Source organism: Diadema setosum, chromosome 7 (genome assembly GCF_964275005.1).
Source record: "Diadema setosum chromosome 7, eeDiaSeto1, whole genome shotgun sequence".
In the NCBI taxonomy this organism is placed as follows: Eukaryota; Metazoa; Echinodermata; class Echinoidea; order Diadematoida; family Diadematidae; genus Diadema; species Diadema setosum.
The window spans coordinates 1,642,636-1,668,169 of record NC_092691.1 but is presented as its reverse complement, the minus strand read 5'-3'; the positions used below and the strand labels follow the sequence as shown (position 1 = coordinate 1,668,169).

The 25,534-nt window shown below is 37.5% G+C and overlaps 1 protein-coding gene across 3 annotated transcripts in view; it reads left to right on the top strand.

Moving 5' to 3' along the window:
* Positions 1 to 25,534, top strand: part of LOC140230423 (long-chain-fatty-acid--CoA ligase ACSBG2-like) — a 59,354-nt gene that overhangs the window by 29,027 nt on the left and 4,793 nt on the right. For 2 of the 3 annotated variants that reach the window (XM_072310576.1, XM_072310574.1), the window contains exons 4-13: positions 3,198 to 3,436; positions 4,785 to 4,873; positions 6,847 to 7,048; positions 8,236 to 8,385; positions 12,608 to 12,775; positions 13,606 to 13,787; positions 17,084 to 17,119; positions 20,991 to 21,042; positions 22,687 to 22,822; positions 24,278 to 24,387. In XM_072310576.1, the coding sequence (XP_072166677.1) occupies positions 3,198 to 3,436; positions 4,785 to 4,873; positions 6,847 to 7,048; positions 8,236 to 8,385; positions 12,608 to 12,775; positions 13,606 to 13,787; positions 17,084 to 17,119; positions 20,991 to 21,042; positions 22,687 to 22,822; positions 24,278 to 24,387 (1,364 nt within the window). The remainder of the gene's footprint in view (positions 1 to 3,197; positions 3,437 to 4,784; positions 4,874 to 6,846; positions 7,049 to 8,235; positions 8,386 to 12,607; positions 12,776 to 13,605; positions 13,788 to 17,083; positions 17,120 to 20,990; positions 21,043 to 22,686; positions 22,823 to 24,277; positions 24,388 to 25,534) is intronic. The other variant, XM_072310577.1, reaches the window with a different exon arrangement.

Below are 25,534 nucleotides of genomic sequence, written 5' to 3'. Positions count from 1 at the left end.
AAAACTTCTCTTTATGGTAACAACTTGTATCTGGAAATCATTTGTCAACTTATAAAACTGTGAAATTTCATCAGTTTATTGTATGGTAGTACGGATTGACAAAATTTTCAGGAAAATATTTACTAAATTGTATGAAAGGCTGTTCAGGCCTCTAAAGATAGAGTTATTCATAAGATGTTTATTGCTAGTAATCACTCTGTTATGCTACAGGGGCAAGTTATGAATGCATCATATCTCTTGTAAACACAATTGAGTGTTTTGTACAAGGCTTTTTAACCCAAGCTGGCATCGACCTCACGGAGGGGTTTTGTGGCAAGAGAAATATTGATCGTGCAACCAGTCACCCCTTACCTGGCGAACCGCTCGCACAAAAGCAGTCTCTATTTACTGTGTTCTATACACAGACCACGTGTATAGGCCATTACTTGGTTACAATAGAATTTTGGCGTCCCCCAGCGAGAGAGAACTTACTGTACGGTTGAATGGTTTCCACTTTGATTCAAGAGAGACTGTTTACAATATGTATTACAGTGGTGTAAGAAGACGGTTTCTCCCTTGGAGTATGGATGCGATTAGAGAGTTTGATGTGAAATGGATGCAAGTTGATACCTTCCTAGTGGACTAATGCTAACTATCAAGAGTTTGCCTGCATTTTGGATGCATCAGAGCTGATAGAAGCTAAAAGTTTTCCTTGTGCCTCCGTGATTTGTGCGTCATTCTTGTGGGCGAATCGGCAGAGAAAGAGAAGCGTTCACTATGGTTAGGCTAGCGGGGAAGTCGGGAAAAGTTACACCTCGTGGAGAATGGAGAATCAGTAAGTGAGCTGTTAGCAACTCTCTGCCATTCCCCTGATTTGCTTCTTTTCTCAGAATTAAACAGAGGATCCTGAAATGAGTAATTGTACTATTAGGCCTATGGAGTGTGCTTGGATTCTGAAAATTACATACGACGTGTATGATACAAGTTTGTATAACGTTTGCATGCCTTCACGTACATACTGCTTGCATACTGTACTGTATATGGTAAGAGTTGTTGATTGTAGAGAAAAAGGTACAGCATACTGAAGGACTGGTCTTCCAGCATTCATCACATGGCCTCTCTTTAAAACAGCACTGGTGTATATTAAATGCTGGTACATAAACATGAGCTACAAAAACAACAAAAAGGAAGTAGCCATCATTCTTTTTTTTTTTCTTCAACAGAGAATAAGGAATGTCGTTAAATTCTGTTGAATGATACTCATTACTGGATGTTAGGTATGTAGTACAAGATACATACATGTACAAAATACTGTTAATGTGTCTCATTATGATGTGAAATTCTATTTCAAAACCATGTTGGTTTTAGTTTTAATAATTCCAGCAGTAAGATTCACTCAGTAGTGCATGTATGACTAATTCACAATGTATATCTTTTTACTTTTGGGGGGTTGTCATGAACGTATTTAGTTCATTACTTTTTTTTTAAACTTGTTTTCCTGCCATGTTTAGTTTCATGCTTAGAGTCATGTTCCTGTTTTTTCCTGTTTAAGTGTCATTGCACCACCTACCGGTAATCTGCTTCTGTGTAATTTCACAACTCAGGATTCATGATTATATAAGTATACGTTTGTATAATATTAAAGATGAGTTGAATGTACCGGGTACATTTACTTATTACAGGTCTGAATTTTGTAACGTCCAGGACCCCTCTACAGAATTCATGTTCACTAGAAGTGACACATTGGTAGGCACTGTCTCTCATGCAGGATTAATCTCTCATGTGTTTAGATCATGTATTGTTATCATTATTATAATTATTATTATTATTATTATTATTATTATTATTATTATTATTATTATTATTATTATTATTATTATTATTATTATTATTATTATTATTATTAATATTATTATTATTATTATTATTATTATTATTATTATTATTATTATTATTATTATTAATATTAATATTATTATTATTATTATTATCATTATTATTGTTATTATTTATTCGGCTATTCAACATACAATACAAGCAGACATAAAATACAAACAGAAAATCGTATTACATGATATAAAAATTGTGGTGATGTATGTTTTTCATCTTCTCGTTATGGTAAAAATCCAGTCACCAAACTTGTCATATTGGTTCTGTCTGTTTATAGGAATGAGTGGGTTAGAGACTAGAATCCATTTATTCCAGTTTGATCATGAGGGAATGGTATAATAGTGAAATGGCAGGAATTCATGCATGTACTGTAATCATGGGTTAACCATAGCAACAAATTCACAGTGGTTTGAATTCATGCACAAAGTCACATGTTTGCCATAGGAAAGAATTTTCATGTTTGTTTGTTTTTTTAATCAATTTAGTATTTTTTATATGCATGGTATTATTGAAGTGGTATGGATTCATGCATAAAGTCATGGGCTAATCACAGAAAAAAACAAACAAACAAAGAAGAACCAAAACAAAAACAAAAAACAAAACAAAACAAAAAGCCCAGATTTATTGTTATTGATTGGGAAGGTGGAGACATTCCATTTTTTTTTCACTTTACATTGTGCAAGACAGTCAATAACTTTAAAAGTCAATACAAACTTACAAACCTTCAAAATGTAAAAATTGTTGAAATTGACAAATATCGCACAATCTTCTAACTTAGAACACAAGTCTGTGCAATGGAAGTTACAGTATTCCCTGACTGTCTTCCTTATCCCTTCATATCTGAGAAACCACAATTATATAAAATTGGTGCTATATATTATGCATCACCATTGCTTATTCGTATAGTGTTTTATACTGTCATGTACAAGATTGTCTTTATTTTGACCCTTCATTCATACAAGTTGTTTCTTTGTAGTAAAATTTTCTAAACCCTCTGTATCAGTAAATCCATATCTGATTCTTGAATTGGCGACACATTCAAGAGGACACAGCTCCCAGCTTCTCTTTGATGTTGGCGTATTTTTTTTCCTCGGTATTGTGCAGATTTGTATTGAATTTAGCCAGTTCCTTTGATCTTTATAAAAAAAAAAAAAACCCACTATGTTATGCAGGGAAATCCTGAGTGTTGCCAGTTTAATCATGAGAAGGTGATAAGTTTTGCAACAATATTTTCCCCACGACTTCATGGGTGAAATCTCCCCCCCCCCTCCATTCCCAAGGGATGCTGTAGTACAGCAATTCACTTCTTTATCATTCTGTCACCTCAGGGGAGCTGGCGGATGCTGACAGCGTGTGGACAGTGGAAGGCAGTGGGGCAGTCACCCTCAGAAAGACGGAGGAAGAGTACAACCACCAGCCCAACACCGTCCATGGCCTCTTCCACAAGATTCAGTCCGACTACCCAGACAGCATCGCCATGGCGATCAAACGGAAAGGTGTGTGGGAGAAGTGGACCTACAGAGATTACTGGAATCAGAGCAGAGCTGCGGCCAAGTCCTTTCTCAAGGTCAGTGTCTTCTCAGACCCCTTAGTCTGGCTTGGTGTTCTTGGATTTCTTAAAGGTCCTGTTTACCTTTTGGAGTGCTCAGTAATTTAAAAGATGTTCAAAATATCACATTTGACGCATTACGATGTGTAGGTCTGTTGTTACACAAAACATCGTATTATGTAAAATTTTTACTATAAAGCCTAGAAAATAAGGAGAAATCTGTATTTTTCTCAATAAACCATAACTGTAGACGGTGTGGTCTGGAAACATTTTTTTATTATAGCTATTGTTCAAATTTTGTGTATTTTACAATACTTAATATCGATTATACGGATTCAAAATTTTACAGTGGTTGTTTCTATCCCTAACTCACATTTTAGAACTATTCTATTAAAAGCACTAATGCTTGGTTTTGTTTCATCTGCAAATGTTTAATTATGCCTTTAAGAGGCAAATTTTCAAATTTCTTGGTTTATATTTGTATAAAAGTTTAGTTTTAAACTTTCTGCATGGTTTGTGAGTCATACCTTTTAAGTGTTTTAATTGTGTCTCAGATGTGATTATTGCCATGTTTTGTGCTGTGAGGGGGGAGGGGGAGGGGTTGGGGATAGTTGGGTCAACTTAGAAATGAATGAGATATTAAAAGCAAGTTATGAAATTGTAGAGTTTCACCCATTTTTACAAACAAATTTGAATTACTGTATGATTTGAAATTATTTTATGTATGACTTGAAATTATCAAGAAAAACTTGTATCCTTTGCATCAAATTTTACAGTGAAGTGATAATTGACTGATGATGACTTTCAGGAGAAAACGTTGCAGTATGCCAAATCGTTGGCCCTAATGTTCTTATGACACTTTTTTATGTTTCGGTAAACTGGGGGAAATGGTACTTTGATGGTTTCATCAAGTCAGACAGTTCACATCTGAGGTTATGACCGATCCCCTTTAGTCAGTGAAAAAATGTGAAACTTCCCTAAAAGTCAATTACTATTTCCTGAATAGCAGCTCTAATTTCGATAAAATTTCTCACATTCCATTTGTCTGATATCACTTTGGTTATTTTGAAAAGTAAAGTTCAATATGGAGTGGAATTTAATATGAAGGCTAAACCTATTAACCCAGAATATGTTGTCATTTTGTATGAATGAATGCGTGATCTGTATCAGTATACCTGGCAACATAATCTTAACACAATTGCCCAGTGTGTGTGAAGTGCATTAAACCCTTTCTATGGTATGGGCTTTGGACAGTGTATACAGTGCTATGGGGTTTTGTGGCAATCGGCACTCAAAACACCCAAAGGCCAAAAGATAATTATGTTGTATGTTTTGTTTTGTTTTGTTTTTCTTGTCTGCATCACAGCTTGGGTTGGAACGATTTCACGGTGTCGGAATCATCGGTTTCAACTCTCCCGAGTGGTTCTTGGCAAATATGGGTGCCATGTTTGCAGGGTAAGATTCACTCTCAGAAGAATTAACTAGGCACCAGCAAAAGATACATCGTATAAAAAGCGCCCTGTCATGCTTAAATAGAACGGAAATGATGGTAGCCATTAAAGTTGTCAAGTGATTTGTACAAACTCTCTCACACTAACACACTTACAACTGATCAGTGTGTCAGTAACATTAAACTACACTGTACCTGTATGCACTGGAAAACTGTCAGTATACCACATCACTTGACTATAGTATAGATTACATACAGCTATAGGTCATGACAAAATTGTTATTACAACGGACTATGTACACCTTGTAGGTTCAAGTTTTCATTTTAATTGTTATTTGATGGATTGTGGTGTTACTTTGGACTTCTTGGACACTCTGTAGCCATCATCCAAATTTTCTAAGAAGACTTTAGAATGTTTCCAGAAGTACATAGAAAGTGCTGCATGTTGTACATATCTGTATACTGCTGTGGAGACTATTGTGTGTATAAATGTTTACAGAAGCTGTGCATTTCCACTAAAGCAAACAGCAATCAAACTGTCAATTAACACGATTGGCTGAACACACACACACACACACACATACACACACACACACACAATCCCCCCCCCCAAAAAAAAAAAAGAAAAAAAGTCAGAATTCTTTCAGTATTTAATCCTCCTGAAGTGAACTATTTTCATTTAATCAATACAATTTTTGTATGCTGGTATGCAACATACTATATGTGTTAAGAGTTCTAAAAACCTACCAAAAATCTGACACTACATTAAACTCAGATTTATATGTTGCACATATCAGAACTTACATCAGCCATGGTCACATATTGTTTTTAGCCACATAGTTCTTGCAATCAGCGTACAACCATTATCTGTGTCTATTCATCTCAATTGATTGCATTGTATAGTAATCACTGGGTTCCATCCATTGAGTTTTTGTAATCACCCATTATCCAAGTTTTATTTGTCTACTTGTGAAAAAGTTTTATTCATTGTCTTTTCATGCTTCATTTTACCCCTGTCTCCTAATGAATATGCTACTCTCATCAGGTTAGCACTGTGATGCTGACTATAACTCCATGGGCATATTAAGAGTAAACATGTTTTTCAAAAATTGACACCATTTTTCTTTTTTCAACTATCAAAAAACCGTTAAAGGGGCGTTCCAGACGATTTTCATAATTTCACATCATGTAGTACGTAAATCAACAGCTCCATGTATAGATTTCTGGAATTTTATGTGGTCCTTGAGCAGAGAAACCATTACTCTGAAAAATCTGAAACAAATTACACTGAACAGTGTTGATGACATACACAGAGCCTCACATATTTTAGAAATGTAGCAGTGTAATTCCGTTACAATACTGCTTGCTTAACAAGTTCACCTGTGTAGAATCTATGCATTCCTTCTTCTTTTGTTTTGCTTCCTTGAGCCCCAACTCATAATGCATTCTTATGGTGAGGCTGCCCTGTCATCATCCTTGTTCATTGCAATTTGCTTTAAATTTTGAAAACATTCTTGTTCCTCATCCCAATCACTATAAATTCTGAAACTCTGTACTCAGTGTAACTGATTTATACTTGTTCAAATGTAAAAGTCTGAAAATCATCTGGAGGTCTCCTTAAAAACATCTAGAATGGGTTCAGGGAAGTACTATGTATTTGTCCAGATCCTGTCCAAAAAAAGAGTTCCAGGTGATGTTGAATGTAAACTTTTTAGAACTGCTAAATCACTGTTATAATGTGTTCAGTAGTTAACAGATGCAGACAGTAATATCCCCATTTCAAGCCAGAGATTGCTTAGCAAGATATGATTGCCACTTTTGAGCTTGTGTAACTCCTACCGCTGCTATGATGATATGCCATCATAGTTTGCTGCTATCTGGTGTATACCATAAACTCGTAGGTCACATTCCTGTATCCTAGCTATTTGACTGCACTATGAACCCTGCCTTACATATATTACCCCTTGGTCCCATTCAGAGGGTTTGGTGTTGGCATCTACACCACAAACTCCCCCGAGGCGTGCCAGTACGTGGCAGGGAATTGCAAGGCCAATGTGATAGTGGTGGAGAACACCAAGCAGCTTGACAAGATCCTCAAGGTATGGGACCAGCTGCCCCACCTCAAGGCAGTGGTACAGTACACGGGCACCATTGAAAAACCCATGGAAAATGTCTACACCGTGAGTATCCCTACACACACTCTCTCATTATTATGGTATCATATCTGTCAGTGACTGCGTAACTTCCTTCTTTTTCAGCCTGACTATACCATTAGTAAACTGATTTTAACTGAATGAGTGCACACGGCTATTGTGACGTCAGTGAGCGTGATTATGGCAAGCCATAACTGAATGAACAAAGTCACTCAACTAAGCAATGCTATCTCTGAACGATCGTTGCTACCTGTCATTGGTGCTAGTCATTGGTAAAAAAAAAAGAAAAGTTTCAATAGTTGTTTTATGGGAGACCCTTTTAGACTGAAAAAATGAATAAATAAATACATGTAGTTACACTTAGTACATTTGTGTAAGAAGTTTGCCTCTAGAGTCTGAAAAGGGTATAAGATAGAGCCAAAAATAAATCAAACCAAAGAAAACTGAAAGTTAGAGGTTTTTCTACAAACAAAAACCGTATTTATTGAAGTATGTCCATGACCTGCACATTTTATGACTCTATGGTTTTGTTTTGTTTATTCCTAGAATAAGGCACTATCTGTGACAACAGCATTCCTCAAATATTTCTAGATATTGAGTAAAGTGTGATGTCCTAGCCATTCATTGCCATGGAAACTGGTTCTAACAACCTCACCTGGCCCAAATATTTGTGAACACTGTTGTTGCTAACCATGCTCGCACCTAGTTCCAACTTACTGTATACGCCGAATATTTCGCGAATTTCGCGAGTCAGGTGCTATTCGCGAAATTAAAGACACGCGAAAATATTGACTCTGATTTTGAGGTGAATATGACGTACGCGTGTACACTTCTCCGTTCAGTACAGGCCTCCACAATCGCGAATTTAAACACTCGCGACATCGTCGGGAATTCCCGATTCGCGAAAATTTAGACTCGCGAAATATATGGCGTATACAGTAAGCTATAACAAATGACTGTGACATCAGCACTTTGTACTCTGTTGGTCTCATTGTGTTGGTTTAGAGGTTAAAGGAGTTTACTTAACCGTGAAGTTTGGGGTTCAAAGCTTTTTTACTTCTCTGGGCCCTGCCATAGACTTATGATAAAAATCAAATAATCAATTATAACTCTTCATAGAAAAGGGCCTTGCTCTCACTTTTTAGCAAAATTGAATGTTTTGAATTTGACTGACCGTATGTATTAAATTGTTTCTTAATACTTTTCCACGTCAGTGGTCAGATTTCCTGCAGCTGGGCTCCTACATGACGGACGATGAACTGGACGCTATCATGCAGACACAAGCCCCCAACCACTGCTGTGCCCTCATCTATACATCGGGAACAACGGGCAATCCCAAGGGAGTCATGATCAGCCATGATAATGTGAGTCTTTGAAATAACCTTTTGACCCTCGTCCCTTCAGTATGCTGAGAATTTATGGCATACTTGTGTCTTCAGTTGGTATTGCTAAACCAGAATTTTTCGCTTACGTGAAACTTTCGCAAATTTCGCGGGGAGCCAAGTTTCGCGAAAGTTTTCGTCTACACAATGTGTTGAATGCAGTGGCTATTCCAGAAAGTTTCATGATGCAAAAGAGGCTGCTGGCTCCAATATGCGAAAGTTTCATGGCGCGAATGTTTCTGGGTTTCCAGTACACTGTGCCTATTTGACAGCCAGCTGTAAGATTCACAAAATATTGCAGATCGTAGAATTCCGTATGTGTTTCTTGATGGAGGATCTGTTTTCTTGTTCTTTTCCTCTTGTCTTTTTCTTCCCCCTCCCCCACCTTTCTCTCTCTCTCTCGTTGAAAATACTCGATTACCCACCTTTCCATGCGCCTGGAACTGTCTAAGCTATATTGTGATTCAAAATTTGGAGTTTGATCAACATATTACAGGATGTAATAATTTTGAAAGATTTGCTCAGTGTAATTGATCCAATGCCAATTTTCTGTGCTGAAGAGAGACTGATGTTTGCTCAAAGAATTGCATCATTTCTATGAATCATGATTGACTGGAAAGTCTGAGAGTGTGCTATAATGGGGCCAGGATTTTTGTTTTTTATTTTGTTATTTTTTTTGCTATTCCACACTTAAAGGTCGTGCCCTCTTTGTGCATTTTTTGTTTCCCACATAATTTGGGACCAATGGGATCAGTTTAAAAGAGAGAGTATGCATACGTTGCTGTTGTCACACATGCTGCTTTAGCGAAGACTTTCAAATATTACTGTTGATCATGTAATACTTCAAATCACTTGTATGCAATAATGAAGTAAATATTCTTGTCGCTTCCTGCTGAGTGTAGAATTGGGGGAGAAATATTGAATGTAAAGCCCCTCAACATCTGTGAGCTGTTGAAGCAATCAAACTTTTGTTTTGAATCTGCTTTATTGACAGTACTTAATTCTTTGCTAGGGCCATACATTGTGTACCCATGTAACATTGAAGTTTGTTACATGGACTTTATCACTTTTGTAGGCAATGCCTACCAGGGAACCCCACAATAGATTTATAAATAGTAAACTGCTGCGTGTCCTTGAATGTCTGTGAGTGTTGTATTAGCAGCCTTTCATGTATGACTAGTACAATTTTTTTTTTCCAAAGCACATGGTAATACATGCAGACCTCCCAACTATTCTGAATTTTGAAGAAAGAAATCAGAATTTTGACCATTCCCAGTTGTTTTTCCCCAGAAGAGTTTCCTATTTTTCTTGATAGTTTTACTATACACTCCCATGGGAACTGTTCTTTGTTTCTGACTTTTTAGCCAAATCATCCCTATTTTTCAGTTACAAAGGTTGGGAAGTCTGACGTGTATGCAATGATGAGTTAATGTATTTCTCATGAACACCTGTTGGTGTCACCCTTTGTGTGCCCAGAAACTTGTGCCAGGGTGTTGGTTTCTCAGTGCCAGGTTTTCCTTAAAGGTCCTGTTTACCTTCAGGACCAGTGATTTAAAAAAAAAAATATTTAAGATATCACATTTGATGCATATGTGTAGGTCTCTTGTATCACAGAACATCCTACCATATAAGATTTTTGCAGTAAAGCCTAAAATATAAGGAGATATCGGTATTTTTCTCATTAAACCGTAACTGTAGACGGTTTAGTGTGGAAACATTTTTGTTCTAACTATTGTTTACATTTTGTGTGTTTAACAACAATTAACATCTATTATACAGATTCAAATTTTTACAGTTGTTTTTACCCCAACTCACATATTAGAACTATTTCAAAGCACTAATACTGGGTTTTTGTTTCTTCTGCAAATGGTAAATTATGCCTTTAAAGTGCGGGGGGGGGGGGGGGGGGTAGGAGAAGAGAGAGGAGTGTGGGCTTAGGAGTCGATACAGTCTACAGATTCATTTCATGTTTGTTTGTATTGTATTTGTGATCTTTGTGCCCCATTCTATGCATGTGTTTGTGAACGTGGTACACTAAAGGTGGATGATGTTGTAGTCACTCTGACCCTCAGAGATATGTACATTGTAGGTCTTATGATGTGTACAATGTACAGGGTGTAGGTCATGTGATATGAAACCAGGAGCCCACAAGCAGTAGCTGACAGCAGCAACATTTTCCCATAATGTACCAGTAGCCAATTTTAGGTGATAAAAACAAAGGAGAAGATTATAGGTATCCTGTGAGCAATATCCGTGTATTGAAATTCCCATGAATTAGGAAAGTAGAAATCTACCAAGCTGAGAGATTTAATCTGAAGAAAAGTATACCCTGACTTTAAAGGGTGTATACAGTTCTGGTCTAGGTGAGCATTTAGCTTTTAACATTTTGAGAAATATTCAGAAACCACTCTATGAGATGTCAAAGAGCATGCAATTCTAAGGGGTATCAAAAGTTTATTTGATGGAAATCGGTTTTGAAATGGCTGAGATATCCAAAAACAAGGTGAAACAAAGAGATGGTAATAAATGGCGTGGCCTCTCGCCTTGTATTATTATCACTTTTTTGGATATCTCAGCCATTTGAAAACCAATTTTCATCAAATAAATGTTGAATCCTTCTTAGAATTACATGCTCTTTCAAATTTTATAAGAGGTTTCTCATTGTCTCACTTAGGAATGTTCGAAACATGAATCCCCACCTCAACCAGTACTGTAGAGTCCCTTTAAGACGAGGGTTAGGTATTTCCTTCTGGTAAAGCTTCAACAAGTAGGAGGAAGGAAGACAGAGATGAATGGAGGAATAATTTAAGGATTGTTCACAGCTTCTAAGTAATTCATTGTTTGTATGCCAGAGTTGCGATGTCACTATTTATGGATATTAGGTTTCAGGTGCAGATCATGGGGTAGTTACGGCAAGGAACACTTTCCAATTAGAGTGCGCATACTTCCGTAGTAGAATTCTCATTGATCCTCGTGTGCGTGCCCGACATTTATTCTATTTATTTAACCGGCTCTCAAAACTACAAGATTGCAGTATTGTGATCCACACTAGCGAAAACCATACTCTCTAAACTGGGTCGGAGTTCTTAGAATTTGTTGTAATGAGTAATGCCAGTAAGAGCAATCATTAGAAACTTCCCTTCATAGGAGTAGATGTTATGAAACTACACACATTGGTAGAACACAGAGACATCAGTTGCACTACAATATGCTGTTATTTTCATGTACAGATATTTTTGCGAATGAGGAGGTCCTAGACATTTTCGCAAGCTGATGCCAGCACTAACATACATGCACTATTACCCTAGTGCACGGAGACATTTACACATGTTGTGAAATTCGCGATCTAACTGTGATTCACGAAATTTGCAAAAATTAAACCCTTGTGAAAATAACAGCTTGTACAGTATTACATATTATGCAAATTAGATCATTAGTGATGATGGCACTGAGTTTGTGAACTGGCTCAGCCTTTCAACACTACAGTGTATGTTTGGTGTTGACCAACTTTCAGATCTGGCGATTGCATATATTTTGTCATATTATATATACTTTCTATGACTACAAAACCTATGTGGTTTTTAGGTAATCATTGCTACATTATGTCACATTTACACATTGTAGAGTCATTGAAGACTATAAAACTACAGTGAAATGTGCCAACCCTACCTGGCTGGATGCTCACAGCACACTTTTCTTGTGTAATCTATCATTTGAAATGACACACTGTAGAACACATCCATTTATCATGCTGGAATAACTCTCAGGAATATGATGTAGCTATGTACACAATGCTCCCTGCTTGAGGTTGTCCTTCTGTAGTCTAACCCTCATATCCCACCAGTGAGCAGCTTTTTGCTAATGTAGTCAAACCCAGAGGAAAGTATCTTTGCATTTTAGACATGTGTACATACTCATTCACTCTTTTCTTGTGCAATATTCTTTCTGTGGTAAACCAGCCTCCTGGTCTGATGTTGCAAGATCAGGATTGCAAGAGTAAAATGCAATTGAATTGTTTTTACGTGTACGACAATTGAGTTAGTTTAGTTATAATAGAAGAGTTGGAGAAATGAGTAACACCTCTGACTTCATGATAGTGATGATTGAAAGTAGTGATAACAATAATTACAATGATGAGAATAATGATGAGGATAAGGCTGAATGGATCTTCTTTGTTTTGTCTTCCAAAATGTCATGGTTACAGTACACGTGGATCTCCCACCGGTGCCTGACCCAGGTCAACATCCCCTTCGGCACTCACAAAGTTGTCAGCTATCTCCCCCTCAGCCACGTTGCCGCCCAGGTCTTCGACATCTACTTCCCGCTGCACCTTGCAGGAACCACGTACTTCGCCCAGCCAGATGCCCTCAAGGTTAGAATCTTTCATCCTCACTGGATGAAGTGATAAATATAAAGTCTTTAATGTTTCATTGAAAACAGAATCATGGTGGCCATAGAAATGTGGAAACCTATAACAGAAAATGGATGAAAAAGTGGTTATTGATAAAGTCAGATCTCTCTCTCTTGCTCTATATTTCAATCTTTCAATATATCTATCTTTCTATCTTTATATATTGCCACTGCAGAATGAAAGAAAGGGAAAGAGTTTTAGAGACAGAGGGAGAAACGAATATGAAAGGAGAGTGTGGACACCTTTCTCTTTTGTGATGTGTGTACATAACAATTATTATGTAGGTAGACAGCATGTCTGCATAAGTTTAATTGCCTAAAATGAATGATGCTAAAACAAGTAAATGTGAAATTTAGAAGGATGCCTATTGCTCTGTTTGTTTAACCAAAAAAGTGTAAGATTAGCTTTGCCTAGTTGTCTGTATACCTGGTATTGATATTATCTCACTTGTATCGGGAGAAAAACTTGTGGAGGAAGTGGAGAAAGTTGTACTCGACGCTATTAAAGATATTTTGTTACTCTTTCCATGAATGCATGCGGAAATAAATAGATGTTGAGTTAGTACGGTGTAGCACTGAGAAAAACGAGAAGCTAAATAGCCTGTATTCTGCCTCATTTGCTTTGAGGTACATGATGCAGCTACACAAGGTGATTTTGAAATCTCCCTCTGACCATGGGCATTCCCAGGGGAGCCCATCTTTCCTTCTACGTGAAAACATTTTAACATGTGACAGAGTCAGAGCATGTCTTCCTGAATGCATTTACTTCCCCTTTTTTTCCTACACGAGTAGGGCTCCCTCGTAGATACCCTGAAAGAGGTACGTCCTACGGCATTCCTTGGTGTCCCGCGAGTCTGGGAGAAGATTCACGAAAAGTTGCGGTCCGTTTCTGCGTCGGTCACGGGCATCAAGAAGCGTGTAGCCACCTGGGCGAAGGACATTGGCTACAGAGGCAATGTTGCCATGGCAAATGGGTAAGATATCCTACACAACAACAAACACTCCATCTTCAGCAAAATGAAAAGAATATCGTAGAGTCATGCTTGCCCTTTCTTTCAGGCCATTGTAATGTTCATTTTGCTTTGCTTGTATCTGAATACTTTGGAATCATTCAGTGCATCATAAACCCATAAAATGCAGCTTATACTGGGTTCCCATTCTCTTGCAATCCACTATGCATGTCAGGATTGAACATTCCTAGCTTATCATGGAATTTTTGTTGATGTCTAGCACAATTTGCGCCACATTTCAAATCATGGTTGTAATCATAGATCAATTGTGGTGATCTTAGCAGATTTTGAGGTCAGTCGTGGCCGGCCCAGTGACCATAGACAATGTTTGAACCATCCAAAACTTTTCTGCAATCAATGCAGATTGCCAGTGACTGACCTCAAGATCTGATAAGATATAACAGGATCACCAAGACCTCAATTTCTATTGTGGCACAAATTGTGATAGACATAAACAAAAAATCCATGATCAGCTACTGATGACCAATTGTGGCTTGCCAAGTGAATTCCAGGGTAGTAGGAGCCCAGAATTAAGACGTATCATCAAGCTGGTTTATCTGTAATGAAATGCTCTTCATCATATTCCACAAGTGAACACAGATTCTTTCACCAATGCATCAACTTGAGATGGTGCAGGATTTTTAACTCAAACCCGCAATATGATTGAATTCTCACACTTCAACATTGCATATAACATATGACGAAGGAATGCATGGGTCACAAACTTGTAGACAATCATTACATACCTTCATAATTATGCTCATGCATGCTTATTCAACGAAAGACAATATCTATGCATGTATAGATAAGCAGTGTCTCAATTCCGCTGCAGACGCTGATGTTGTTATCTTATCAACCAGACACACGCCGACCATGTGTGTAGTCACAGACAGCTCAAGATCAAACCATCACCAGTCCATTTGCCACGCTATCTCCCCTACCCTAGTTCATGGCTTTTCCCCGCTTGTCCTTCACAGTGAATTCACTATCTTGTTCAGTTTTTAAGCCTACATCGTCTGCTGCTATCCCATCTAGTAGTCAAAATATCAGGCATTGATGCCCTGGAATATGAGTAAGGGGGGGGGCATTTCATCAATTGTTTTGTCTGTGATTTTCACTGACATATTTGCTCTCGGCCAATCAGTTGCAAGGATTACAGTTGGTTAAAACAGCTGCCAGTGAGGTGACAAGTTTCATGAAACTCTGCCGTGAATACAGAAAGTCACCTTTAACTTCATATTGTCAATTTGTGCAGCAAGATACGAAAACTGGATATCCATGGTAGGCTCTTGACAGAGTACTTTGTAGTTTTTCTTAAGATGTTTGAAATTGATGACAGGGCAGGGAGGAAAGGAGCCTGCTTTTCAAAAGATTGCTTGCAAGAAAACTTGGAACAAGAACAAGTTAGTGTGTTGGAGGAAATCTTAAAACTCAAAGACTTGTATTTGACAGCTAAAATCACCATTATTTTACCTGTGAATGGTATCAGTGAGCCAACATTTCTGTCCCCTCAAGAGGAATCATTCTTTAAAAAGATGATAAAAGGAAATGTCCTTTTTCTGTGACATTGTGTGAATGAGAGTTAACCTTTGATGTCTGGTAGACCAGAGTTATTTGTCATGACAAACAGGTTTATCAGATGATAAAGGATGATAAGATAGTTGTATCACTTCACGGACATTAATCAGTTAACACTAATCAGATTCAGGCATTCGTATGTCTAAACTTGCAAAGCAAATCTAGACTGATGGAAATCTAAACTGTTTTGCCTTGATTAAATTCCACTTGCCCACAATCAACCACAATCAATCGCAATCGACCACAATCAACCACAATCAAAGCAGGAAAGTGTGATGTGTGAGTTAAGTCAGTGGGATGACCTTTCACTTGGCACTTCACTCAATTCCCATTTTGAAGCAAATCATGATCATAAGGAGATTTTCATGAAACAATCCTTGGAAAAAATTGAAATGATTTGCAAGTCCTCCATGATAAATATTGCAAAGTTGAACATACAGACCCATTACAAATCATTGTCATATTTTACACATTGATGTGATTAATAACAATTAATGTTAGTAAGGTCTATGGCAATGTTATAAAAACAGACAAACAAGCAAATCACAAGCAAGAGCATGTAGGTAATATCATTGCATATTCATTCTAGGTCTCTTACAAGAATCTTGCTGCTAAAATGTGCTGCTACTCATATCAGTGTCCGTACATCTTTTTAAAGGCCACATCCATACTCTGTGTTGTTGTAGTGTGAGATTGTAGATATGAGAAACATTTAGTCATAAAATATTCATAAAGAATATTTCTTTTTTGTTTAATGACACTTTGTAGCTTATCATATAAAAGCATTTAATTCATTCTGAGATTCTTACATCTCAAATCTTCAGATTTTATGCACACGTTTTCTTTGTGTGAAGAAACATTGTGGAACTATTGATACATGCTGAATATTTGAGTTCACCAATACGTATTGCATAATTTACACCTTGATGTGTGTAGAGAAATGTCATGGTGAATCAGTAGCTTTTAACATTCTTTCTAAAATCAGTGTATCACATGTTTCATGTTTTAATGCATAATTTGCAAAGAGCATGTTTTCATTAGCTTCTCTCTGTTCCGTTCTGTGTGACTTGTAAACTTACTCTTGACGTTCCAAGTCTTTTTGTTCAACATACGTGCCAGTCGTTTGTTGGATATTTCTGATAGTGTTTGAGTCTGTTCTTGCTCCTCACAAACCTTCTGCTTCCAGACCATTCAACTTTTCTTTTATTCATTTCAAGCATTTGTCTTCTCTTTTTGTTTGTTAATCCTTGCTTGTTTCTTCATGTAGTGCCATCAAAAAATCATTGAAATTTTGAATGTTCTCAAAATGCCTGTTTATTTTCTTTGTCCAATAACCATTTTTGGTTTATCTGTTTCTCTCTCTTTACTTCCCACTCTCTCTATCTGCAACGATATCTATCTTTCTTTTTGTATTTCTTTCTATCTATCTATCTATCTATCTGCCTATCTATTATCTATCTCTCACTTTGTTTTCTGTTCTTCCTCTGTCTTTTCTGTTCTCTTGATTCTTTCATTTGTTCTTTCTATATACATGTATGTATTGTATACTCTTCTCTTCTACTATTTCTTTATCTCTCTTGCTTTATTTATTTATATAAAATGCTTGTCTCTGTTTTCATCTACCATGTTTGGCTGATGCTATATTTTGTTCCATTTCGTATACCATGCAAATCGTTTCATAGCCCCATTAAGCCCAGACGGCCTAATAAAGTGCACAGGTGAGCTTTTAGTTTTATTTCCATTTTTGCGTGGATGTCAAAGCGTGGGAAATCACACTGCCAGCGTGATGAAAATCTGCATGCTATTTGCTGCTGTGACGCATTTGCAATCATACTAACATCAGCTATTTTTTGTTTTTTGTTTTTTATTCGTCCTGCTAATCTTTTTTGGGTTCATTTCTATTAGCAACTGTTTTTGTTGTTGTTGTTGGTTTTTTGTTTTTGTTTAGAGTATTTGCCAGTGGAAGTCATGTCTGTAGAATTACCATAACATGATACCACAAGTTTATGATAAAGAAAAGTCATATGAATGTTAGTATTGACATTTGTTATAGAGGATGATATGGTAGTCATATTTTGCTGGGTTTTTTTTCTCTGTGAAAGCCTGTACTGTTCTTTTTTTTTCATGTTAAACAGCAAAACAAAATTTGTAGAACCATATGTGGAGAGATTCTGAAGAATGTTCTATCAATTCATGTTGAATCTCATCGCAGAAAAAGTACAAAATCTCATTTTAATGTGTGATATTCATGAACAGAATCAAGCATACTTTATAGAATGCTTTGAATAGCCAGTATTTCCTATAACACGTTCCAAAGTAAGATATCCGTGCAATTTGTTACGTGCTGGCGTATGGTTTTGTGGTGACAGGTTATAATGTAAATTGGAGTCCATATGGGTGTGTGTAGCACTGGCTGTTAAGTTATAGAATTCAACACACTTTAAACATGACATGGCTGGTAGTGCACTGTATTTGTGTTTAGATTTGCCCAACCTTTGATTTTGTACACATACGTGATGATGTTATCACAGAGTAGGATGTTATTCTGTTTTTTTGAGAGGGTTGTTCTCCCGTGGCATACAATAAGACTTTCCATGAATTTTGTAAGTAGCAGTGGTGAGGTGGGTTTACTGGAGGCCTAATGTCTGGCCATACAGTCAATCAGTGTTGGTGGCTCTGTGTAGTACATTCAGGGGTTTATTGCCACTTGGTCTAATATCAGATGGTCTACTTCCCAGTTCGACCCACTACGGTTTAACTCATTTTGTCTACTATCAGTTTCGTCTAATGCCTCTTTGGTCTAATCTTCATTTGGTCTAATGCGCACTTTGGCTAATTATCATTTCGTCTATAAATCACCAGATGGTCTAATTGCAAATTAGTCTCCTTGGATTTTTTCCATTTTGTCTAATAAACTGTGGGTATTAGACGAAGTGGGCATGGCCCATCTGAAAGTAGACCAACTGGTAATGAGGCTAGTGGCAATTGGACTAAATGGCCATTAGGCGAATGTGTTGTGGACAAAACGGGATTAGACCGTGTCTGTTGAGACTAAGTGGCTATCTTAGATGAAGTGGGAATAGACCAAGTGATACAGTAGATCACCCATTCAGGAATGTTCTCCATTTAATTATCATGTTGAGGTGTGTGTTACACATGATTACAATGTATGGGGACTTACGGTGCATGGAGAGGTTACAAATTTGGGTCATGCCCTTGTGCCCCTGTCCTGCCCACAGAGAGGGAAAAATAATTGAGAGCTGTCAGGTTGATTTGCATCGAGAGATAAAGAGATAATGATGTAGAAATTAAATGAGTGAAAGTACATTCACTTTGGAGCAGGTGTCATTTTCTAATCTAATACGTCAAACTGTCATACAAGCTTGTAAGTTCAATCTGTAATGTGTGTGTGGATAGGATATGAACCATCCGGTATGGTTCTGTGAAGTGGAGATACCATGGTTTCTCTGATTAGAAAATACCATCCTTCATTGATGTGAAGATGTCATCCCATGTTTACTTTCATCTTTGGGATGGAATAGAAGGGGTCATGGGTTTGTGCAGTGAATTAGACTTCCATGGCTATGAATTGTGTGACATAACAAAGTGTAGTCACTCCCACGCCTTCCAATGTACAATTATGTCTGGGTCATGTTTGATGGGTATTGATGGCTGTTGTTTGTGTTTAGTTGATGTAATTCTTTAAAGGTTCTTTGTACTTCACAATGGGTCACAGTCACAAGGCAGTGGAGTGCAGATTTGTGAAAAACAAGGTTGAAGGTGCATAATTATTCCAAGGGGCAGAAATAATATACTATTAGTGTTTACTTGTATGTGGCATGCTTGTCAAAATGATATGTGCTGTTTGTATGTTTTGCATAATGTACATAGCAGATAAAAATAATAGATCTCAGATTTTACTGAGTAGTTATGTATTTTTGATAACTCATAGTGCATGTGCACTCATAAATAGATGAAAATACTGATAAAATTAAAAACTACATTGTAGGCATACACACATAAGATCTTGCATATCAGAGATATACTCCTGTTTTAGATTTCTGCATTTAATATACCACATTGTTGAATTTCTGTGTGCTGTGTTTTCTGTGTGATTGGCAGTGATCTCTTCAATCTTTATATGTAGTTATAGTGACGGTGTCCAAGTAGCTTGTGATGAACCTTTAGGCCGGAATTCACAAAGGTGGTACAATCTTTGTCCATGGTTCAAAACCGTGGACAAAGACCATAGTTTTGTATGGGGCGCCAAGTATCGCATGGCCTATTTTGTTACGAAATCAGTCATTTCGTCAACGAAATGTTAACATTTCATAACGAAAGGAATATTTCATTTTCGAAATGACTTTCGTAACAAAATAGGCCATGCAACACTTGGCGCCCCATACAAAACTACGGTCTTTGTCCATGGTTTTAAACCATGTGTTTTAAACCATGGACAAAGATTGTACCACCGTCATGAATTTGGGCCTTAGTGCCTATATTTTAAAATTGTAAATGCATGAACCTTTGAATAAGCCAGTTTGGAGTTAGCTCATCATATGCACATGAATACAAATGCCGCTTTTTTTTTTCAGTTGGTTAGGCACTTCACTCGTTTTCAAAGGGATATAATGCATAAGCTTGCTCTGCATAACAATTTATGGAATTCATCAGTTATTTTCAAACAAAGGATGAACTTGCGTAGACCAGGTGACCAGAATGGTTGGTCAATTAACACCTAGGAAGCGTAGACACTATTTCATTATTTACTTTGAATGTATTAACAATCTCTTTCTATTAATATTGCCATTTACATGTACCACCTTTGCTGTTTAATAGGTGGATGTGCTGTCAAGCACCATTCATAAAGATTACTTGAGTAGTCATTATATCACAGATGCTTTTAAATCTCAGTGACTTTAAATACCAGCATGCGTTTTGGTATGATACAAATGACCTTTTTCTGCTCATGTGCAAAGTGAAACCCCGAACTGGCTTATAAGCTGTTGTAGATTACTGCTACAGGTTGTATATTGATGTTTTAAAATAGTGAAGTGAAAAATTTATATGATGTATCATACCACTTGCTTTTTAACTAAAAATCGTCAGGAATACTGGGCAGAATAAAAAAAAGTCAGTTATATTCATTGGCCCTTATCAGTGTGCATGCATGTGTGTAAACCAGTATTGCATAACATGCAGGTGTCTTATAGTTATTGTCTTCCCTTACAATTGATGTAAATCACATGGTGACATGAGGATGGGTTGATGCTTGGTTTATCTCCACAGATTAAGAGTAACCCTCTCTGTGTCAGGAACTTTGGACAGTGTGTGTGATGCTGTGGGGGTTTTAGTGGCAATCGGCACTCGGGGTACATACACAGAGGGTTAGGGATAAGTTGAGGATCTTCCCACCTCATCACAAATACTTGTCTGACAATGCACCTCTTTCATTTGAAGGTTGGAAGAGACGTGATGTACAATTGATGGATAGATACAATCTCATCTTTTCCAGCTTGAGTTGTCCCCCACTGGAATCATATTTGGTTAAAAAACAAACAAGCATTGATTGTATTTTGCATTTTACAGATCTTCAGTTCCTTGGGGATGGTCCCTTGCTGAAATGCTGGTGTTCAGAAAGGTCAGTATTACATTGTCTCTAGAAGACTTGTGGTTTAGTGGTATGGGCACTTGACCTTTTATAGGTTCCGGGTTCAAATCTCAGATACAATATCATCATCATACTCCTTTGTGCATTAACTTGCTCTTCAGTGAATAGGGATGATATTAATGTGATATCTTGTGGAAAGATGTCAGTAGTTTGCCAGCTGGGGCTTGAACCACAAACCTTCCAATGGTAAGTTAAGAACTGTCCTGCTGTGCTAAGCATTCCTCTGTGACATACATGTGGTGTGGAGGTGATCACACGATTCAACAATTGAACTTTGGATTCTCTCAAAAAGGTATTGACTGGTACTACCACACGTACACGTGTACAGTAGCCAAGTCCTCATTGACACTTCTTTGATTTGTCCTGTTTACACATGGATGTGCTCACACAACCTTCAGTGAAGGTTAAACTCCTTAAGCAAAGGTTAAACTAACAGGGCTAGACCATCACCCTTAGGAGTAACCGACAATGATGACGTGGTCCTTAACAAACTTTAGACTTGTTTGTCGGTGACCGGCATGATGTTCTTCCAGGGTACCTGTTTGCATAGATGGCTGGGTTGATAATGGTGAGGGTAACTTGGAAGCAGGAAGGATGATGAGTGTGAATTGTCTGTAATAAGTCCAGAGTTCATTGCTACCTACATGATATGTGCCACACTATATGTTTCATGTGCAAAGTACATTATACAGTGAAATACAGTAGCAAGTAGCTTTAGTCAAGTGTTATTGAACTTTCTGGACTCTGTACGGGACTTCAACTTTGATCCTGTTTTTCACCGTCTTGTCTCCGTTTTTTTTTTTTTTATTGTAAAGAAAGAAAGCTTTGATAATTCAGTGATTTATTTGGATTGTGATATACGATGAAACATCAACTGTTCAAGAGTTTGGTTATACTCCTACATTGTAGATAAGATATGTCTTATTTCCCCAACCCAACTTTCTGACATCTTTCTGAAACTTATAAACAGTAGTTCCAACTGTAACTGATGATGTAATTCACAATTCATATCCAGTCATATCTGGATGAGCTTAACAGGGCTCTGCACTTTCCAGTCATGAGGGTTGATAAACTTTCTATAATGCCCTGATAGTTTAAGATATGGTATTTGAAATAAGAGGTCTAAACTTGTCCTAAATCAAATCCCCAAATTGGCATAAATAATGGGAACATTCTTTCTCTGTACTAATTGTCATGGATTGGAGACATTGAGCAGGAAAATTTCTGTGATGATAATGATTGAAAAAAATACGTCAAGATGTAAAAATCAAGACTTTTAATTGTACCCTGAGTGCAAATTACATATTGTAGCTGTAAACAGTGTACACATGATTCTGAGGTACCAAGACTTTCTGTTGTGATGAAACAAACACATCTTATTTAGAGTGTTAATTTATGTACACATACACACTCGACATACTATATGTTGATATGCACACCAGGATGCGCGTAACTGTGTACAGTATAAAGGGCATATACAATGTGTATGTGTGCACTTATATTTATGCTTCCAACACTTTGTGATGCATTATATACACTAATGAATTGCAACTGTATCATAAATTTATGCAGATACATTTTATACTATCTGAATATTTTTTTTTGCCAAATTAGGCAAGAGTTGCCCTGGGTCTGGACAGGTGCAACTACTGCTTCTCAGCTGGAGCTCCACTCTCCATGGAAACACTGGAATATTTCCTGAGCATCAACATCCAGCTCTATGACATCTATGGCATGAGTGAGAGTACAGGTGAGTGAGTGGATGACAACGACAGCATACTGTATACGTCAAATATTTCGCAAGGTTTTTATTTTTGCAAATTTCGCGAGTCAGGTGCTATTCGGGAAATTAAAGACACATGAAAATATTGACTCTGATCCCGATATGAATGTGACATACACGCATACCTTTCTTCGTTCAGTTCAGTACTCCACGATCGCGAATTTAACCACCCGCAAAATCGTCGGGAAGTCCCGATTCGCAAAAATTTAGACTCGCTAAATACATGGTGTATACAGTAGTATGGTAGACAAATTACTGCTGCTGCGGCGACAATTGCTCCCATGAAATAACTGCACACTGAGCCAAACGTAAAACCTGTCCAGAAACATGACCCTAACCCTAATCCTAATCCTCACATGCAACTAAACCTAAAACCATATCTCAATTCTCAACCCTAACCATAAGTACTTGGAGAAAGTAAGACCGGAACAATTGTCTCAGGAGCAAATGTCGTGTCACCTTGTCCTTCATAATGCTGTTATGTAAAACCTTATAAAAACTTGGATTTGCTTTTTTAGTTTTCACAAATTTCATAAAATCGTCAATGTGTTGTTTGTGTGATTTTACTTAAGTTATCTATGTAAAGTTGAACATAGAGACAAGTGTCAGTACAAGAGGTGGTACAGTCTGAAAGCACAGGTTAAAATGTACGTACCTTTCACATAGCATGAACACTGGCTTTCTAAGTTGTACACTCACAAAGTCTTACACTCAATCTGATCGTTACTAGGTGTCTCCATGTTTGCTCTTGATAAACACATGCTGCCATATCATTCTGGTAGTAATTCATGATGTCCCTTTTATGATGTTTGTGAGGAGGCCTTTCTATTAGCACAGACTTCTACTGGCACTCATCACTCTCTTGTCTGTACTGATTTTTTATTTTCTTTGATTTAGATATAGGTTGTCATAAATTTCCAATCTTAGGTGCTCAAAGTATATGAAAGTCTTGACCTGACAGTAGCAGAGTTATATTCATATTGTCGTAAAATTTTGTAAACTCTCGTAGTTTAAGAGTCAGGGATATACTGTATACACCATATATTTCCTGAGGTTTTTATCTTCATGAATTTGCGAGTCGGGTGCTCTTTGAAATTAAGAACACACAAAAATATTAACCCTGATCTTGACATTAGTGTGACATGCAAGCATATATTTTGCTGTTCATCACTGTACACCACGAATGCTAAGATAACTACTCACGAAAGTGGTAGGAAGCCCCAATTTGCGATAAATTTGACACGCTAAATGTATGGTGTATACAGTGTTCTTGAATAGGTGTGTCGGAGCATGTCACTATCGAGCCTTGACCTTTTATTTCTTTCCTGTCTCGACCCATCTTTGAGCCTAGTGTAATGAAATGTTTAATCATCTTGCCACTTCTTTTCCCTTCGTGTTTTTCTGCCCCCCTTTCTCTTCCAGGTCCACACAGTTTCTGTCTCCCAGGGAGATTTAGGATTGGTAGCTCAGGAATGACCTTTCCTGGGGCAGAGACCAAGATTTCAGACCCAGACAAGGACGGCAATGGAGAGGTAATAAAAGTGAATCTAATCTCAGCAGACACGTAAACCTCAATCTTACCTTCATCACAGTTCCCTCTAATACCCCTTTCATGCTGGTCACTCGGGGGATCACCGAAGAGATTCAACAGGGTAATCAAGCGGGGAACATGTGCAAAATATTTCTTTCCAACTAGCAAATGACTTCTCGGTAGAATTTCTCTTGTCCACTCTTCTGCAGTAGAAGTAAACGTCATTGCACATGTGCGAAGCGGCAGGCAAGACATTGTTGTTGTACTGACCTTCGCTTTTCACCCGAAAGTTTACCCACGATGCACTTCACACTATAGCATGACCTGGGAGTTCCCGGGAAAGCTCGAGAGTTTACCAGGGACGGGTCAATGGTACATGTTGTAAAATTTCACCCAGCATTTTACGTGGGATTTCACCCTTAAGACCTTTCATACTATAGGATTCACCCGGGTGAAATTTGCTATTTAAAAAGTGTTAAAGAATGTGAACATGTGTTGCAGTCGTTTCCCATGCCCCTCCATATCTTGGTCTTTGTTGATGTTACGTAATAAGCTGACTTTAATGACAGCTAGAAGCTGTCTGTTCAAAGCCTGTTATCTTGTAGGTCAATCAAGGGGATTAAGCTGATTGAAGGATAAAGTGTGTCAATAATGATAGTTGCTTCCAATATTCTGTTTGGATTTCGCTGTGGATTATGACACCATTTAGAGGACACTCATGAGGGATCTGATGGGGAAGCAATTTCTGTGTATTGAGGGTCATAGCAAACAATTTTGACATTTGATAATTTAATAAGGACCTTGGTCAACCATGGTATATTTTCACCATCATCATTTAAACAGACCACAACATAATTTGTGTCATGCATAACTTAATTTGTGTCATGCACAATTTAAATTACATCACAGTTTTAAATGACATCACAGTTTAAGATGTATTAGAAGGTTTTAAATGTGACAGATTCAGCTGCTGTAATATGCGAAATGTAGACGAACAAGGCTGAAGCGTACACCACATTACAGTCAATCAGAACAATCAAAATAGATGCAACATTATTCAGACATATATATCGTCGCTGGGGCGACAAGACCTCATAGCTACAAAATGTCAAACGTTCAGGAGAGCCAAAAAACATGGCAGCCAAAGT